The sequence below is a fragment of the Schistocerca serialis genome, chromosome 7 (assembly GCF_023864345.2).
Source record: "Schistocerca serialis cubense isolate TAMUIC-IGC-003099 chromosome 7, iqSchSeri2.2, whole genome shotgun sequence".
NCBI lineage: Eukaryota > Metazoa > Arthropoda > Insecta > Orthoptera > Acrididae > Schistocerca > Schistocerca serialis.
Window position 1 is genome coordinate 50,289,929 of NC_064644.1, and position 19,556 is coordinate 50,309,484.

The 19,556-nt window shown below is 37.6% G+C and overlaps 1 protein-coding gene across 1 annotated transcript in view; it reads left to right on the forward strand.

The window, feature by feature from the left end:
- LOC126412076 (carboxypeptidase N subunit 2-like) overlaps positions 1 to 15,329 on the forward strand; it is a 46,635-nt gene extending 31,306 nt beyond the window's left edge. The window contains exons 5-10 of the mRNA XM_050081480.1: positions 1,014 to 1,207; positions 4,165 to 4,342; positions 6,056 to 6,237; positions 8,036 to 8,179; positions 10,130 to 10,405; positions 15,116 to 15,329. Coding sequence (XP_049937437.1) covers positions 1,014 to 1,207; positions 4,165 to 4,342; positions 6,056 to 6,237; positions 8,036 to 8,179; positions 10,130 to 10,405; positions 15,116 to 15,269 — 1,128 coding nt within the window. The 3' untranslated portion in view covers positions 15,270 to 15,329. The remainder of the gene's footprint in view (positions 1 to 1,013; positions 1,208 to 4,164; positions 4,343 to 6,055; positions 6,238 to 8,035; positions 8,180 to 10,129; positions 10,406 to 15,115) is intronic.
- Positions 15,330 to 19,556: the final 4,227 nt, after the last annotated feature.

Genomic DNA, 19,556 nt, shown 5'->3' on the forward strand with positions numbered 1-19,556 from the left:
GGATGTGCATCATGAGATGTGTTTACCCAAGCCAGCGGGCATGTGAGGGCACCAGATGTTATTGCACTTACTGTTGTTTACTTACTCACCATCACTTATCACTTAAAAACTACTGCTAGAAGGTGTGAGTAACATCTGGCACATAATAAATGACTACTTTGATTAATGGTCCAAAGTTTTTCACTTGTGTATAAAATGCCAAATGTTCAAGGAAGGTCTTGATGGCAGAATTTTTAAAACGGTAGCGAATTAGTGACAACAGATGTAATGTAGCTGCTTTACAATTTATTAAATTCTGTGTAATAAAAGTTAAAAATATGGATTTTCTTTGTAAGAGACAAAGAAACTGAAAAGGAAAACAAATCAAAACTTGCATAAACTGTAAAGACATGCTGTTATTTTAATCTGGTAGAAAAATGATTACAAAAGAAAAATAGTATAAACTGAATTTATGTTGAATAAATTACCTCCAGATAAGTCTGAATGTGCAAGAGAAAGTTAACAAAGAATTCTCACAAGTAGTTCAAAAGGTGTGAAATATTGTTTTATTTCAGTTTTTGGCTTTTTATTCATATTCTTAAGAAAATAATTATAAAAAAGTGAACTGCAAGGGACACAATACAGTGTTGACCTATAACGTATATGTACCGTTGAAAAGCTAAAGTGTGTAAAATCAATGTGAAGCACAAAACCAAAAAGTTGCACAAAATCAAAAATATTATTAATTTTTATTTTTTAATCTTTTTATGCCTAGGTTTCAGAACATCTTCCAGTTTCTCCTAATGCATCACATTTCCTTCATGTTGTTCTTCTTTCACTTTATTACAGTGTTTAAATTGCTAGGAGTAAACTTCATGAGCAGCTTGCAGTGGTGATACTGTTACCTGCCCAAGGATCTGTCTGATACCATTAGATTTCCTTAATTTTATTTGATTGAATAATTATATAACCAATTCATAAAGAAGCATGTGTTAAAAATTTCTTACTTAAATATGTGTATATATGTTTTATAGGTGAATCTTTCAGACAATAAAATTTCAGAAGTTCCAGAAACAATATTTGCAAATAATCCCAAGCTAGACGAAGTGGACTTATCATACAACAAGATTACCACCTTGCCATCTGGTCTATTTTCTCACAATCCCAAACTGGAAGAACTTGAACTTACCCATAATGACCTCACTTCATTGCCATCAGACATTTTCAAGTAAGTCTATAAGTATATTAAGGTGAAACAACATTAAAAATTTACAAGAAAACCCTATACTGGGGATTTTGTGGAAGAAAAGCATTCACCTTAAAACAAGCACAGGTTTCCAATAATGCCTTTTCATAAATAACATAATTACATTGTAATTATAATTAAAATATTCTGAAGTGAAATTTCAGTATGTTATTTGGCATACATTCATGTGGTGCACACACACACATTTGCAAGAACATGTTACTATGGCAAGAACATAAATAATGTGAATAGAAAGTTTTCATATCCTGTGGCTTTGGTGATGTACTACTTCTTCTAATAGATGCTGTCTCATTTAAGGCATATTCATGATGTCTGAATGTGGAAGTAAAATTTGGAAGAAGCGTCAACTGACAATTTTAATTGATAGTCAATACACCCATTTAATCATGTTTAGTATTTCTGACAGCTCATATTAACTTAAGGAATTAACTCACAGTCAATGTATGTTCAAAATGTGTACTCCATAAATTGTTTTAATTCATTTTTCTTATAAAGACAGTGTGGTTTTTACATTTGTCTTTGGAATAAGACAAAATTTCAAAGTTAAACCATGTGTTGCCACTCTGTAAATCCTTAAGTCAGGGATCCAAATTGGACATTGCAATAGTTAAAAAGATGATTCTTGATGCTACACATGTTTGGGAACAACACAGTGAAATTGTTTTGTATGGGGCATATTTTTCATTCAAAGCATTTTTAACAACTAGAACTTAATTTCAAAGTGTTAATGACAGAGGAATGGAAAATCTAGTAGAAGCCGACCTCGGGGAAGATCAGTTTGGATTTTGTAGAAATATTGGAACACGTGAGGCAATACTGACCTTACAACTTATCTTAGAAGAAAGATTAAGGAAAGGCAAACCTACGTTTCTAGCATTTGTAGACTTAGAGAAAGCTTTTGACAATGTTGACTGGAATACTCTCTTTCAAATTCTAAAGGTGGCAGGGGTAAAATACAGGGAGTGAAAGGCTATTTACAATTTGTACAGAAACCAGATAGCAGTTACAAGAGTCGAGGGGCATGAAAGGGAAGCAGTGGTTGGGAAGGGAGTGAGACAGGGTTGTAGCCTCTCCCCGATGTTATTCAATCTGTATATTGAGCAAGCAGTAAAGGAAACAAAAGAAAAATTCGGAGTAGGTATTAAAATCCATGGAGAAGAAATAAAAACTTTGAGGTTCGCCGATGACATTGTAATTCTGTCAGAGACAGCAAAGGACTTGGAAGAACAGTTGAATGGAATGGACAGTGTCTTGAAAGGAGGGTACAAGATGAACATCAACAAAAGCAAAACGAGGATAATGGAATGTAGTAGCATTAAGTCGGGTGATGCTGAGGGAATTAGATTAGGAAATGAGACACTTAAAGTAGTAAAGGAGTTTTGCTATTTGGGGAGCAAAATAACTGATGATGGTTGAAGTAGAGAGGATATAAAATGTAGACTGGCAATGGCAAGGAAAGCGTTTCTGAAGAAGAAAAATTTGTTAACATCGAGTATAGATTTAAGTGTCAGGAATTCTTTTCTGAAAGTATTTGTATGGAGTGTAGCCATGTATGGAAGTGAAACATGGACGATAAATAGTTTGGACAAGAAGAGAATAGAAGCTTTCAAAATGTGGGGCTACAGAAGAATGCTGAAGATTAGGTGGGTAGATCACATAACTAATGAGGAAGTATTGAATAGGATTGGGGAGAAGAGAAGTTTGTGGCACAACTTGACCAGAAGAAGGGATCGGTTGGTAGGACATGTTCTGAGGCATCAAGGGATCACCAATTTAGTATTGGAGGGCAGCGTGGAGGGTAAAAATCGTAGAGGGAGACCAAGAGATCAATACACTAAACAGATTCAGAAGGATGTAGGTTGCAGTAGGTACTGGGAGATGAAGAAGCTTGCACAGGATAGAGTAGCTTGGAGAGCTGCACCAAACCAGTCTCAGGACTGAAGACCACAACAACAACAACAACAACAACAACAACAACAATGATGAATATGGTAAGAATTTTTTTGGACTTTATGTTCCTTAAGACTTTTCAGTGGAAGAGATTGATACTAAATTCTAAACTTTGAAATTGTGGTCTTCTTACCTGAATTATTAAGAAAAAAGAAATTATTGGAGAAAGAAGAAAGAAGCCACAGAAGATATCTGTGTTACTAATGCTACGAAAGTGCTGAAGTGAGGATCTCTCTTGAGAGAGAAAAAAAGAGTAGAGTAGCAGATTTTCTGGATACATTTCTGAATAATGAAACATCTCTATTTGTGACGGAAATGTAAAAATCTGCTTTCCACGAAATTAGGACCTTAAATATTGGTTTTATAAAACTGTTGACCTCAATAGTTCACAAAAATAGCTAACTGTTCTATCATTTAAATGTTCTTTTTTTGGCTGACATCAAATCTTTGACACTATGAACTCCAAGCCACTGATTCAACAGATTCCATGTGAAAAACATGAAGAGAGAAAAAAGTAAAATAGGTAAAAATGGAAGTGACAATCCATGCAAAAAAAATTTTTCTCTTTTGTTTTTCCACCATAGAGAGGAATCATCCGGTTCTAAATAATGATTTATCTATTTTTTCATATTAGTATTATTGCTTCATGCCTTTGTAAGATTTGATGACTGAAGTTACTTAAACCTGTCCCAGGTAGTATGTTTTTATTTTTTACCTTCTTTGTGACACTATATTTATCAAAACAAATTTTAGGATAATTTAAACATACTTTCATTCTTAAACTCTTGTTTATTCTTGTTCTTTCTGCCTAGGGCACAATTAGTCCATTGTTTTACTGTCTTTGTGGTACACAGCAAAACTCTCAATTCATTTCAGCACATGATAGGCAGAATTCCTCATCAGCTTATTGTTATGGAGGCTATGACAAATAAATCTTCTACTAATAATACCATTTTTCTATTCATTAGAAACAATCGCAAGCTGGAGAAAATTGACATTAGCAACAATAAGCTGAAATCTCTGCCTGAAAGATTGTTTGATGGACTGGTTGAGCTGGAAGACCTGTACATACCAGGAAATGAACTAGAATCTTTGCCTCCACATCTGCTAGATCCTCTTGTTAAACTTGAAGATCTCCTGCTACAGGTGAGCCTGTTTTTTAACTTCTTTATTGATTTTACTAAGAGCACAACTGACCATTGTATACTCATGTTATAACTTGTATCAAATGACAACTTAATACATGAAAGCAAATATGGGACATTATACAACAAAACAAGAATTTATATTGTGGCATACACTAATGGCACTTTCATATTTGTATGTATATAGACTGAAGTGATGAGTGAAAATTTGTACCAAGGCCAAGAAATAAACCCAGTTCTCCTACTTACTAGGCAGGTGCATTAGCCACTAAGACGCCTTGGCACAACAGTTCACACAATTGCACGAATTACCTTTGCATGCCTCCCTCCTCGATCCAAATTCCCACTGGCACCCCAGCCTAGTTTACATGTCCCCTTAAACATGAACAGAATTTCCGAGGCTCTCCATGTACTGGAATAGCACCTCAGTGTCATACAAATGAAATGATACAATTTCAGAGACTTCACTGGTCTCGTACAGATAAGATTTTACCTATATAGACTGAAGCAGTGAGTGAGAACGTGGAAATCCTCAGCAATTCTGTTTGTGTGAGAGGGGGAATTTAAAGTACATTGGAGCAGCAGTGAGAATTTGGATCGAGGAGGGAGGCGCCCCAGTGTAATTCATGCAGTTGTGCAAACTGTTGGACCAAGGTGCCTTAGTGGCTAGCACACCTGCCTAATAAGTATGAGACCTGGGTTTGATTCCTGTCCTTAGTACAAATTATCACTCACTTTCCAGTCTATATGCATATAATATCTGTATGAAACCAGTAAAAGTATCTCACATTGTCATTTCATTCATTTTTGTACTCACACTGACTGAAGTAAAATCTTGATACATGAAAACATGCATGGTACATTTAAAAAAAAATTCCGTTGTTTGTATTTGTGCTGTTTATGATTGTATAAACAATTCACAAGACAAAATGAACAGCACTCTTAGACTGTTTACAGATGATGCTGTTATTTAACGTCTCATAAAGTTCTCAGATGATAAAAGCCAATTGCAAAATGATTTAGACAAGATATCTGTATGGTTCACAAAAAGAAAGTGAACAAAAGATTGTGACTTATTGGCAGAACACAGAAAAGAGACTCTACACTATTCTTGTCTGTCCTCTTCTGGAGTATTGTTACACGGTGTGGGATTTGCATCAGGTAAAACTGACAGAGGACATTGAAGGAGTTCAAAGAAGGGTAGCTCACTTTGTATTATCATGAAATAGGTAAAAAGAGTGACACTGATATGATACACAAACTGGGACAGCCAAAAATTAAAACAAATCATTTTCAATTACCAGCTTTCTCCTCTGAATGCAAAAATTTCTTGTTAGTGCCCAGCTGCATAGGAAGGCATGATCGTCACAATACAAGAGAAATTAGAGCTCACACAGTACTCATTTTTCCTGCACACTGTTTGCGAGAGCAGAGCAACAGAGAAATAACATGAAGGGAATTTTGAGGCACTCTGTCAGGCACTTCATTGTGAAAAGATTGCAATTATGACCTGTTGGTTACTTGGAAACAACTAAACAATAATTTTTATGCTCCTTCTATGTACATTCTGAAATAAAGGACAGGCTCAGTTTCTAATGGTATTCTCAATGACCATTAAATCATTGCCAATGATGATTCTTGATTCCTTTTTATCAGTATTTGTGATCTTATTTATTAAATGTTGCTTTTATGAAACAAAACATTTATTTTTCAGGACAATTTACTGACAGAGCTTCCACCTACACTACTCATCAGCCTGACTCATCTTGAAAAACTGAATGTATCCAACAATAAACTGGAAAGGTTGCCTGAAGGACTGTGTGCTTCCAACAGAAGGCTGGAGAAATTAGATGTTAGTGGCAACTATTTAACTGAAATTCCTAATGATCTCTTGAGGTGAGTTTATAGCATGCTTGAATGAGCTAAAAAGAATAAGAACAGTTCTTGTCTTTCATGTTTAGATTTTTCATGTCAGATTAACCTTAATTTTGCTATATGTAAAAAGTTCAATCTAACTGTGTCAGTTCATAGAGGACTATGTAGCAGCTGTTTGCTGCCTCAGAAACGCTAAGTGGTGTAGGCTAATTGCTTTGTCATTGTATAAATTCCACCTTTCCTGTTCTTGATGAAGACAAATTTGTTGAGTCACATTTCCTTCACATAGACATACTGTTAAAGTTGTGTTGGTAGAGTTGCTCATCTGTAATTTATGCTCTAGCACTTTTGAATCCCCTTGCCCCTTTGATCATTAATATTTCTTCATTTATAACATGATATCTTAAAGAGTTCATAAAACGACAAGTATAACTGAGATTTAGAGGAATTAAGATCTTTGCTCTCAAGAGCCAAAAGAACCATTCATCTAAGAATTAGGAATTATTCTGAGTGTCATCTGTTGCATGATCAGAACATATTGTGTCTCTAGGGTGCAATTAGATGCTTCCCCTTAAACCTATTGGTGGTTGTCGGGTAGAAATTTTTGAATGTTCCTCATAAGTGGGTTATTGGGCACTGGACCTGGAGAGATTGTATTTCAGCTGATTTGACAGAAAAAATTAAAAAGAGTTAAAATTTTTAGACTAATAACTAAGCATTATGGTGTTAGAAATATTTGAACTCTCAATAGTTTAGAAACATACCAGTAAGTTCATTTTTATGCCTTTCAATGTTTTGTGAACAAAAATGGGCAAAAAATTCAATGAGAAATCATTATTTTACCATCCTAAACTTTCAGTACTATTATAGATGGTCTTAGTTCCCATATGATTATTGCTTTTATCAGCAGATAATCTTCATTGAGATTCCTGGATGCCCCACTATGGTTAATTTCAATTTTGAATTCATAATTCTGTGTATGTATTTGTAATGGGTGAATTACTGATAATGTGGTTATGATGACAAACAGATTTTCAGGATTCAATCCTCTGTCAGTCCCAAGACTTTCTTTAATAGCTATCTTTCCTTCCTTTTACCTCTGGCAATGATTTGTACATGTGAAAAATGCAAGACTGCTCCATTATTCTGAATCCACATTAAAACTGTAGACCCTCTTGGGAAAAGGTTTGATCTGTCAGTTCATATGTCAGAGTAAGGCAAAGAAATAGCTCCAATAGGGCCATGCCTAATAAAGCTCTCTGCTGTTCAAACCATGCTGAGGACTGCTTTGCTTTTTTTAAGCAGCTTTGAGAACTGAGCTGTAGTATGACAGTCATGACTAGTTAACTAAATTATTTCAGTATTTTCACTATCAGTATTTTAACTTTTTGTATTTCTAAAATTGTTTATGAATATTAGTGGATCAAACATTATGAAGTTCTAGGCAGTGAAATTAATTTTACAAATCTTCATGTTAATGAAACCTAAGGACAAAATTGAAATGAAATCTCAAATGTTTAAATATAATTAAAACAGTTTTTTTAATGGGTTGCAACATTACTGTCTTACTGTGGTATTCACCTTGCAAGTTTTTAGTGTCTCTGGACTGGTAGATTCAGGATCATCTTAAATAATATTTTATAGAAAGCTGGAAAACAGAATTTAGCTCCTGATGGCCAAAGTGTTCACTGAATGTTGAACTTCATACTCTAAAAGTACCAAACACACTTCAAAATAAGCTTCTTAATTAAATTTATGGTTTAGCACAGTCACTTTACAAAAAATAAGCAAATTACACCCATGTCAAATTTTTTTTCAGTTCTGCATCCCGCTTGGAAAAATTGGCACTCTGTCATAACAAGCTGACAACTCTGCCATCAGGACTACTCAGTTCTGCAACACGACTGAAATATCTCTGGGCTGAGTCCAACAAAATCTCATCACTGCCTGCAGATTTTTTCAGGTGAATATCCATTGAAAGAAGAAGGTAAAAAATAATGTGGACTTTTCCTGTAGTTATGAGTAACATATCATTTGATCCACAATGGGGAAAAAATTGCTCTCAACTCATGTCAGTAGACTGAAAATGGAAGGACAAGTTAGATAAAATAGGCAGCAACATAGAAAAGGAGAAAATAGCAGAATTAGGTGAGAAAATACACGGGAAAAATTACCAGTGTAGGAGAAAATAGATTGCTGCTTACCAGCTTGTATAAAGAAGAGGAATCAAAATAGCATGCAACAGACATAAAGCATTGGCTATTGTGCTGGTATGTTATCATTATGTAAAAAGCTGACTAAAGATTGCTTTTTTGTTGGTATACAATGTGTCATTTCATACATGGCTCTTTATTTAACTGGAGCTGACCAAGTATAGGTCTGACTTAGGTAAGTGTTGTAAGTCTTGTTCTTCAACAACCAGATTTTATTAAGCATAAGTTATTTACAATTAAATCACAGAAGGTAATAGTTCCTGATTTTCTGGAAATATACAAAATGACTTTGAGGTGGACACCTCTTGCCAATATATTACTCTGAAAGTTTGTTGAATAATTCACATCAGTGCTGGAGAACACCGTATAAAGTGTCAACTGGGAAGCACTCTGTGCATCCATATTCCATCAGTTTGTCCACTAAAAACAAAAATGTTGGTTGAACATTAAGCGAAGACAGTGGTGCACTCAGCAGAGGGGCAAGCCTGTGCAGTAACCAAATATTGATAGGTAACAACAAAGGCTAAATCACAGCCCAGGAGAAAAGCAAGTAGTGTAGGGTTATAATCAAAACACACACACACACACACACACACACACACACACACACACACACACCAGAGCCCTTGCTGTAAATATTAACTCTTGTGTAACAAGTGAGGCTGCCATTGCCTGTGAAGGTATATCCTTTTGTGTCATGCCTATTGACTTCATTGGACAAACGCACAATTATGATTTATCCATCAACAAATTAATGTAGTACCATGGTTAGCTGTTTATAAACCATGCCACAAATTTTGTTTTATTCCCTGAAATATTGCGAGTGGAAAGATATTTCCCTTTGCTTCTCACTTACAATGAAGATATGATCTGAATGCATATTTCACAAAAATTTTCCCATTTGGGACTGGTGCTGTAAGAAAGAAATAAAAAAGAGGCCATAAACAGTGATCAAATGAAATATAACACAAGGCTGACAATTACATCTATGAAGTATGGGAATATTTTTTTCAGATGGATAATAGCACAGACCACTGCCAGCAATACTGGAAAGGCAAGACACACTTTCCATGCCTGCTAATCCACTCCTTGTGGGCATTCTTCTGAACTGCCCACAGCAAACAGATTCTATCACATCTGTATGATGAAATGTTTGTCAGTTCCATGACCTCCATATGACGATAGACATTCTGAATATGAAGCCATCGGGAATCGTGATTTGAGGGTTCTGTGTAGGGTCCTTTGCTTCTAATATACATTACTAATCTTCCACTTCCATTGTTAAAGACACAATTTGTTTTTATTTTCGAAATGATATAAAAGAACATAAGAAAAAAATGACAGTCTTCATGATGGCAGAACATGAATAGTAAAAACATCAAAAAGATCGTGCAAGGAAAGCAGGTTTTCGTTAATGTTTTATAATACTCAATAAGTTCATTTCAGTACGTCTAACAAAACACCATAAATTGTAAATAAATGTAATATAGTGTTCACAGAAACATGTATTTGCAGGACTTTTTGCAAAACTATATAAGCAATGATATTATAGCACAGTCATTTGGAAACACGGGTTTCACATACCACTGTCAGCAATTTCAGCTAACAGCTGCAGTCTTTCCTGTTAATATAACATTATTTTCTTTTTGCCAAAAGTAAAAATGTTTTTTGGTTTAACTGTGTAATTACTCTCATTACAGGAACACAGCCAAGTTGGAAACACTTGATCTGTCAGAAAACCACCTGACAGATCTTCCTGAAGGCATCCTGTCTCCGCTAACTAAACTGCGGTCTCTGCTGCTTGCAAACAATGAGCTCACAAGCTTGAAACCTGTGTGGTGGCAAGGAAACTCATTGAGAAAACTGTCCTACCTTGATGTTTCTGGCAATAAGATACACACACTGCCAGAAGATTATGAACTGGAGAAAGTGTTGGTAGACCTTGATAAACTTGGGCTAAACAACAACCCATGGAAGTAAGTTGGAATGACTCATATAAAATACCTGCAAATTCAGTGTAACATTGAAGGGTCAAATAATTATTATCATTAACAAAGTCTCATGGAATTAAAATTGCATCCTGCACTATTTTAATAATACCATGTAGTTGGCCATGTCAAGGACTGCAAACAGGGATAAAGGTGGTCTTTGTTTACAATGTCTTAACAGCTCATTATCATACAATGTGTTTTGAGGCTTAATAACTCACTATAGGGTACATATCTACAAGAGTACGTTTCATAAAACAAAACGTTTTCTGTGTAAGAACAAAAGCAATTAAGTTTTGACAAAATAATGTAACTGGATAGCTAAAAAATCTACTTACCAAGCAGTGGCAGCACACACATAAGATGGTTGTAATTAGGCAAGTTTTCAGAGCAAGTGGGTCCTCCTTCATGCAGGAGGGTTGGAGGGGAAGGAAGGAGACAAAGGAAAAGGACTGTAGAGGTTTAGAAAAAGGGGTAGATTTTCGGAAAGGCATGCAGAACCGTGGGTCAGGGGAGACTTACTGAACAGGATAAGGAAAGACTGATTGTTGGGGACTGCATTGGATGAGATTTGAAAATATGGAAGCTTAAAAGTGGCAGACGTGAGACTGAGGTTACTGCTTAAACATCATTCACGGGTTAATAAGAGTGAAAAGCTAAGTGCATTGTATGTAACACAGGCGAGAGGGGGGCGGTCAAAAATAGACGGGTAAGACAATGAAAGATGTAGAAAACTAAAACAGTGTGAAGAAGAGTATTTACTGTGAATAAATGCTGAAATGAAAGAAATTAATGTAAATTAAGGCCAGGTGGGTGGCAAGAAACAAGAACATGATGTAGCATTAGTTCCCATCTGCAGAGTTCTGAGAAGCTGGTGTCTGGGGAGGAAGAATCAAAATGGCAATTGTGGTGTAACAGACATTGAGGTTACAATTGTCTTGTTGTAGAGCATGCTCTGGAACAGGATATTGCATGTTTCCAGTATACATCCTCTGCCTATGCCCATTATCCTGATTGATAATTGGGTGGTAGTCATGCTGATGTAGAAGGCAGAACAGTGCTTACATAACAGCTGATACAACGTGTTTCACAGGTGGCTCCCCCCTTTGATAGTATATGTTTTTACAGTTACAGGACTGCTATAGGTGGTGGTAGGACGATGCATCGGGCAAGTTTTGTAGCAGGGACGGTCACAGTGATAGGACCCATAGGGTAGAGAGATGGGTGTAGGAGGAGCACAGGATCTGACAAGAATATTGCGGCTATAGGGAGGGTGATGAAAAGCTATTCTGGGTGTGGTGGGCAAGATTTCATTTCATGGCATGATTTTAGGAAGTCATGGCCCTGTCAAAGTAGCCAATTAATACCTTCTAGTCCAGGATAATACTGAGTCACCAGTGGTGTGCTCCGAAGTTGTTTTTCAGAGGGATCAGCAGCACCAGGACTGGATGTCATGGCCTGGGAAATCTGCTTTTGAACTAGTCTGGTTGGGAAATTATGTGCAGTGAAGGCTGAGACGAGAATGGTGGGCATTGCTGTACAGAGTCTGCATACAAACAAATGTGTTTACCTTGAAAGCCAAGGCTGTATTGGAGGGAATGTCTGTCATGGCAAGGATTGCAACTATCAAAATTTAAGTACTATTGTTTGCTGGTAGGTTAAATGTGGATGAAAGTGTGTAGCTGGCCTTGAGTGAGTATGAGATCAGCATCAAGCAAAGTGGCATGGGAACTGAAATAGAACAATATGAAATGTAACTGGGAGTAGGTATTCAGAGACGGCAGGAATTTCAACAGGTCAGTCTCACCATGAGTTCGTGCAGTAAAGATGTCATCATCAATGTAGCTATACCAAACCAGGGGCTGAAGACTTATGGATCCCAACCAGCCTAGTTCAAAAGCAGATTTCCTGGACCATCACATCAAATCCTGGTACTGCTTATCGCTCCAAAAAACAACTTCGGAGCACACCACTGGTGACTCAGTATTATCCTGGTCTGGAATGTATTAATTGGCTACTTTGACAGGGCCATGGCTTCCTAAAATCATGCCATGAAATGAAATCTTGCCCACCACACCCAGAATAGCTTTTCATCACCCTCCCTATAGCCGCAATATTCTTGTCAGATCCTGTGCTCCCCCTACACCTATCTCTCTACCCTATGGGTCCTACCACTGTGACCGTCCCTGCTGCAAAACTAGCCCGATGCATCTTCCTACCACCACCTATAGCAGTCCTGTAACTGTAAAAACATATACTATCAAAGGGGAAGCCACCTGTGAAACAACACCTCATTTCAGCTGTTATGTAAGCACTGTTCTGCCTTCTACATCAGCACGACTACCACTAAGTTATCAATTAGGATGAATGGGCATAAGCAAAGGGTGTATACTGGCAACATGCAGTATCATATTATGGACCATGCTCTACAACATGACAATTGTAACCTTGATTCCTTCACCACACGTGCCATTTGGCTTCTTCTCCCAGACACCAGTTTCTCAGAACTCCACAGGTGGGAACTAGCACTACAACATGTTGTATGTTGTTGGTTCTTGCCACCCATGTGGCCTTAATTTCTTCCATCTCAGCATTTATTTACAGAAAATACTCTTCTCTTCACTCAGTTTTAATTTTCTACATCTTTCTTTATCTTAACTGTCTATTTTTCACCCCCTACCCCATGCCCACCTCTGCTATGTACAATGCACTTAGCTTTTCACTCTTATTAACTCATGTACAATGTTTTAGCAGTAATCTCTGTCTTGCATATTATCCTCTTTCACTTTTAAGATCTCTCAGGTTTTCAAATCTTGTCCAATGCAGTCACCAACAGTCTGTCTTTCCTTCTCATCATGTGCGATAAGTCTCCCCTGACCCACAGTCCTGGGTGACTTTTCCAAAATCTACTCCTCTTCCTTCCCCTTCCTACCTTCTGCCTGGAGAAGGTACCACTGGCTCCAAAAGCTGCCTAATTACAACCCTCTTTTATGTGTGTGTTCTGCCACTGCTTGGTGAGTAGATCTTTTTATCCACCCAATTAAATTAAAACGTTTACTGCAATGTTAGTTTACCTGATCTTATGTGCTTATTTCAAATGGGAATGTTTGTCACAAAATCACAATGTCATTCAGGCAAACACTAAGCCACGCTGTGTAGTAGACATGTCTGGTGAGGTATTAAGCCTTGAAATGCACCGTGTGAAGTTATTACATTGAACCACAACCAGTTATAGATGATATATTATGTTCATTCTCAAACCATTTCTTGTACCTGTTCTTGTGTAGATTGTTTTTCATCATATTTTGAAAGGCTGCATCTTTCTGTTTCAAATCACAAATTATTTTTGTAATTGAAATATACATGTGTTGCTCCATGTATTTAAGTACCCTTCACGATTTCATCCTTTCTTTGATTTTCAGTTTCAGAATTTTTATTCTTTATTTTTTTTATAAAATGTCGTGAACACTCTATACACACTTAGCTGGATTTGTGATATGGATGATATACAACATTAACTTTATTGAAACAGTACATCTATAGAACACTACAAACACTTTCATAAAACTGAAAGGGAAGTTCCATTACGAGCACGTTAGGAATGTCCCATAGAATTGTTAATGATAAATACTTAAACAAGAAATTGTTTATCTGGAAAGCATGGAACATGTGCAGGTATTCAACAACAATCTGGGCACTCAAATGTCATGACTTTCAGTACAGAGTCCCAATTTTTAATTAGGACTGAACCTCATTTATATCATTACTTAATAATTGATGACTAGTGGCTGCTCTTCTTTGGAGACAAGTATCATTAGCATGGATTGGTAGTAAGTTTTTTGAATTTGCAGCCTCACCCTAAAATAAAATTGACATAACATTTTGGGTGAACAGCTGAAAAACCAGAACCATTGCCCCTATGGCACAGAACATGGAAATTCTGTGGGTTGTATAGAGGCAATGGCTCTAATCCCTCAGGAGTTCATCTTTACATCTTCTGTGAATTTGATTTTCGGATCTGTCTGTGATCCCAAGACAAGTACTATGAATAAATACTCAGAGTATAGTCTATGGAGTGACAATAGCACTAATTTTTTAGTTTGTTTCAGTGTCTGACAGTTTTTCCTCCATTATTTGTCAAGAAAGGTAGAAACAACTCTTTTTTTCTGCCATTTTCAGCTAGAATTTCACTTGAGGAATGATGTTGTTGGTGCAAGCTGGTTAAATCTGTTGTTTACTTTATCCTTATTTTCTTATGAATGTATATTGTCCTTAAGGGAGATAATTTTTGATTTGATTGATTGCTGGTCATTGGCATTAACGTTGGGTTTATCATGGAGTTTCCCCTTGTTCTCATAAGTACTTGCATATCAGTGTGACATAAGTTTGAACTTCCTGAAATGGTGTTGTCATGAACATATCCTGATAAATGCTGATATTTTGCCATGTGACTTGCTCAATGTTGACTTCATACTCAAATAAGATCTGACTTCCTTAATGTTGTTATTTTAGGCTATACCATGTTTTTCACCTAGGCCAGGCTGGTGATAATCTGGTTATATATATAGTACTTGAAAAATAAATGTAGTGTAACTACTAACAAAATATTGTCAGGTATACTTTCTGGACCTTGTTGTTTGGCCACTATCCTGCTGAAACTTATTAGAACTGTGTAAATAACCATTGGTTTCTCTCTAGATGCGACTGCAGTCTGAAGCCAGTACTGGACAAGCTGGCTGCTAAAGGACGCCTTCAGCCATCTGTGCTTCTGGCACCATCGCTGTGTGCAGAGCCATCAGAGGTGAAGGGAAAGGCACTCACGGACTGGAGAACGATTGCTGACTGTCATTAATTTATTATATACACACTTTATAACCATGTATGCAAAATACAGGCAATTTTTGTAGTAAAAGAGTTTTATTTATGATACTTCCTTTAACATATATAAGAGATCTATTCAAAAAATTCCAGAAGTGTTCCTCAGAATTTTCGTACATTTACCTTCTACTTATTGTGTATGGTATCCTTCAAAATACTCTCCTCCAAAATTGATACACTGCTCCCAACGCTGTTTCCACATCCAGGAGCAGACTCAGTATACATCTTGCTGGATTACATAAAGCACCATCTGCGAATTTTGTATCTTGTCTATCATTATGAATCTGTATCATTTCAATGGGGCTTTTAATTCTGGGGGGGGGGGGGGAGTGAAGTCAAGTCCACAGGGGCCAGGTCTGCAGAGTATGGCAAATGAGGCAGCACAATGAGTTCATTTTTTGTGCAATAGTCATGCACCAACACGGATGAATGTGTTGGTTGTGTTATTGTGCAAGAGGCACGAATTGTCTTGCCACACTCCAGAACATTTCCTTCTCATATTTTCTCAAAGGTGTTGCAACATGTCCCAATAGTACCATCGATTAACAGTTTGACCTTGTGGTGTGAATTTATTATGAACTAATCTTTCAAAGCTAAAGAAAACTATCAGCATGGCTTTGACATTTGACCTGACCCAATCTGACCAGCTTTTTCTGGCCTTGGAGAACCTTTGCTGATCCATTGTGGAAATTGAACCTTGGTCTCAACATCATAACTGTAGACCCACATTTCATCACCAGTTATGATTCTCTAAAGGAACATCTTGTTCTTGTTTGATCGATCCACAAGCTCTTCACAGATTGGGAGGAGAAGGTCTTTCAGGTCTTGACTCATGAGCCATGGGACAAACTTGGCGATAACACAATGCATTCCAAGGTGCTGTGTCAGGATTTTATTATATGATCCAGCTGAAACACCACATTCTTCTGCAGTCTCTGTCAGTTTGACTGGCACGCTCAATTTCGTTGATGTTTCTGATAAGAGCATTGCAGTTGATATTGAAGGGCATCATGCACAAGGATTATGTTTAACTTCCATCAGGCCATTTTTGAACCATGTGAACCATTTGTAATACTGAGTATGACTTAAGCACTCATCACTGTAGGCTTCCTGCATCATTTGTTGTGTCTCTGTAAAGATTTTGAGTGTCGTGCAAAATTTATGCATTGCTCCTCTAACTCTGCCATCTCAAAATTCACAAACTGTGGGACACAACATTCTATTCAAGAGACCACTGAACAATAACTGACATACAGCAATGAAACTTCTGGCAGTTACACACTAAAGACAGGCATGTGCAGGGAGGCCAACTGCTTCTCGCTCCAACACACCATCAATGCGAAATTATGAATGTTCTGGAATTTTTTGAACAGATCTCATATATATCAATAAATATAGCTCATATGAATTTTGTGCTGCATCTGAAACGTAAAATTTGCATGCATACTATAATTATTTAATTAAAAAGATCAGAATGGAATACTTTAATTTTTCTCCTCCTCCTCCTCCTCCTCCTTTTGGGAAGTACAAAAGTAATCTGATAAATGGTGTACAACAAGAATGACATTTCAAGGAATGTGCAAAAAATTGGTATTGGATGGTCTCTCGATGGTGTATATAGCTATGTGAACAAAAGTATCCGGACACCTGGCTGAAAATGACTTAAAAGTTCATGGCGCCCTCCATCAGTAATGCTGGAATTCAATATAGCGTTGGCCCACCCTTAGCCTAGATCAGGGCCGGCCAAACGCTGCACAGTGTGCAGACGTGTGGAAGTGCTGCACATGTGTGCCATCTGTTATTAGACGTGTCCTAAATGAACGGCGGCGGCTCCACTTTCCTGTTTATGTGGTACAACCAAGAGGCAAATTGGTCATTAAACCAATTGTTTCAATGTGTACTTACATATAGGTTTTTTTAAAATGTGTGAAGGGCTACGCTCAGCTGAAGTCGATAAAACATAACATTCATCTAACTGTCGGTTATTATGCAGATTTCAGACGGAACTGATGAAAGATATAGCAATAATGGTATTGAAATAGCAGGTGATCGAGAGGTCTGCAGTTATCGTTCTGTTCAAAGGTCAGTGAGAGAGAAATTATGTGGGTGTAACTGAGGACACCGAGAATTAGTTATAGGAAACCTTGCACTAGTTTAATGTTATTTGAAATCATGAATAAGATTCGTTGGAAGTCGCTAAGTGCTCTCTTTCTTAAATACTAGCTCAAAAACATTACGTGTATTTACCTGCCGTCAGTTAAGCTTCCTTAATAAAAACCCATGGTTGTTAACTGTATTATATGTCTTACTGGTTTAAACTGTTAACATAAAAATAGATGTCTCAATGAGTAGGCTGTGACAGTATTTTAAATGTTTAATACGCAAAATACCTTCCCATGGTTCGCTTGCAAGCTGTGGGAAGAGCACTAGAATGTGCCGGTACAGAGTATCTCAGCAAGAGGATAAAGTGACATCTGTACGTAGAAACATGCACTACATGAACGCTGACGGCTGCGGCGTGCACGCTGTGACCCGGAAGTTGCACGTGTGCAGGAGCACTGCACGCGTGCAGAATTTCTGGCCGGCCCTGGCCTAGATGATAGCTTCCACTCTTAGAGGCATATGTTCAATCAGGTGCTGGAAGGTTTCTTGGGGAATGGCAGCCCATTCTTCACAGAGTGCTACACTGATGAGAGGTATCGATGTCAGTCGGTGAGGCCTGGCATGAAGTCGGCGTTCCAAAACATCACAAAGGTGTTCTATAGGAATCAGATCAGGACTCTGTGTAGGCCAGCCCATTACAGGGATGTTATTGTTGTGTAACCACTCTGCCACAGTATGTGTATTATGAACAGGTGCTGGATCGTGTTGAAAGATGCAATCACCATTCTCGAATTGCTCTTCAACAGTGGGAAGCAAGAAGGTGCTTAAAACATCATTGTAGGCCTGTGATGCGATAGTGACATGCAAAACAACAAGGGGTGCAAGCCCCCTCCATGGAAAAACATGACCACACCATACCATAACAGCCTCTGAATTTTACTGTTGGCACTACACATGCTGGCAGATGATTTCACTGGGCATTCGCCATACCCACATCCTGTCATTGGATCGCCACATTGTGGACCTCGATTCATCACTCTACACAACGTCTTTCCACTGTTCAGTTGTTCAATGTTTACACTCCTTACACCAAGCAAGGTGTCATTTGGCATTTACCGGCATGATGTGTGGTTTATAAGTAGCCACTCGACCATGAAATCCAAGTATTCTCACCTCCCGCATGTCATAGTACTTGCAGTGGGTCCTGATGCAGTTTGGAATTTCTGTGTGATGATCTGGATAGATGACTGCCTGTTACACATTACGACCCTCTTCAACTGTCGGCAGTCTGTCAGCAACAGACGAGGTTGGCCTGTACGCTTTTGTGCTGTATGTGCCCCTTCATGTTTCCACTTCACTATCACATCGGAAGCAGTGTATCTAGGGATGTTTAGGAATATGGAAATCTTGCATACAGATGTATGACACATGTAATACCTAATCACCTGACCACATTTTAAGTCTGTGAGTTTCACGGAGCACCCCATTCAGCTTTTTCACAATGTGTAATGAAGACTGAGGTCACTGATATGGAGTACCTAGCAGTTGGTGGCAGCACAATGCACATAATATGAAAAATGTATGTTTTTTTTGGGGGTGTCTGGGTACTTTTGGTCACATAGTGTACATGCTAATGCAATGGATAGAGTGAAGTATAGTTTCTGGCTCATAATCTGTGCTAGCTATAGAGATAATGCAAGTACCTCTGCAATTCACTGTTGTTAGCAACTTGTGCATAAACAGCATCTGTCCTTACCCTGTCTGTGTTTAACTTCGTCACTAGATTAACAGGATTGGAGAAGACACAAGAAATTGTCATGTGGTTCTGATTCATCATCAGGACAAGAGGTTCTTTCTTCAAAGCTTCAAAGAATCCTCTTCACCAATGAAGCACTCCTTAAAAATTATTAAAAACTGAATGTAAGAAGTACTCATTACTGGGACCTCTGGAATTTGCACTGGCTGTGGCAGGTTGAAAGCTGGAGGCAGTGGAGTGTTAATGCTCTTTCTGGAATTGGAGATTATTTAATTGCTCCTTACTTCATTGATGAAACCTTAATGTGTAATAGATGTACATCGTTTCATACTAAAAGTGCTGCTGGCTATCCTAGAGGAAATATCACTTCAAATAATTAGGTAAAGTTGTCACCAATCCAAA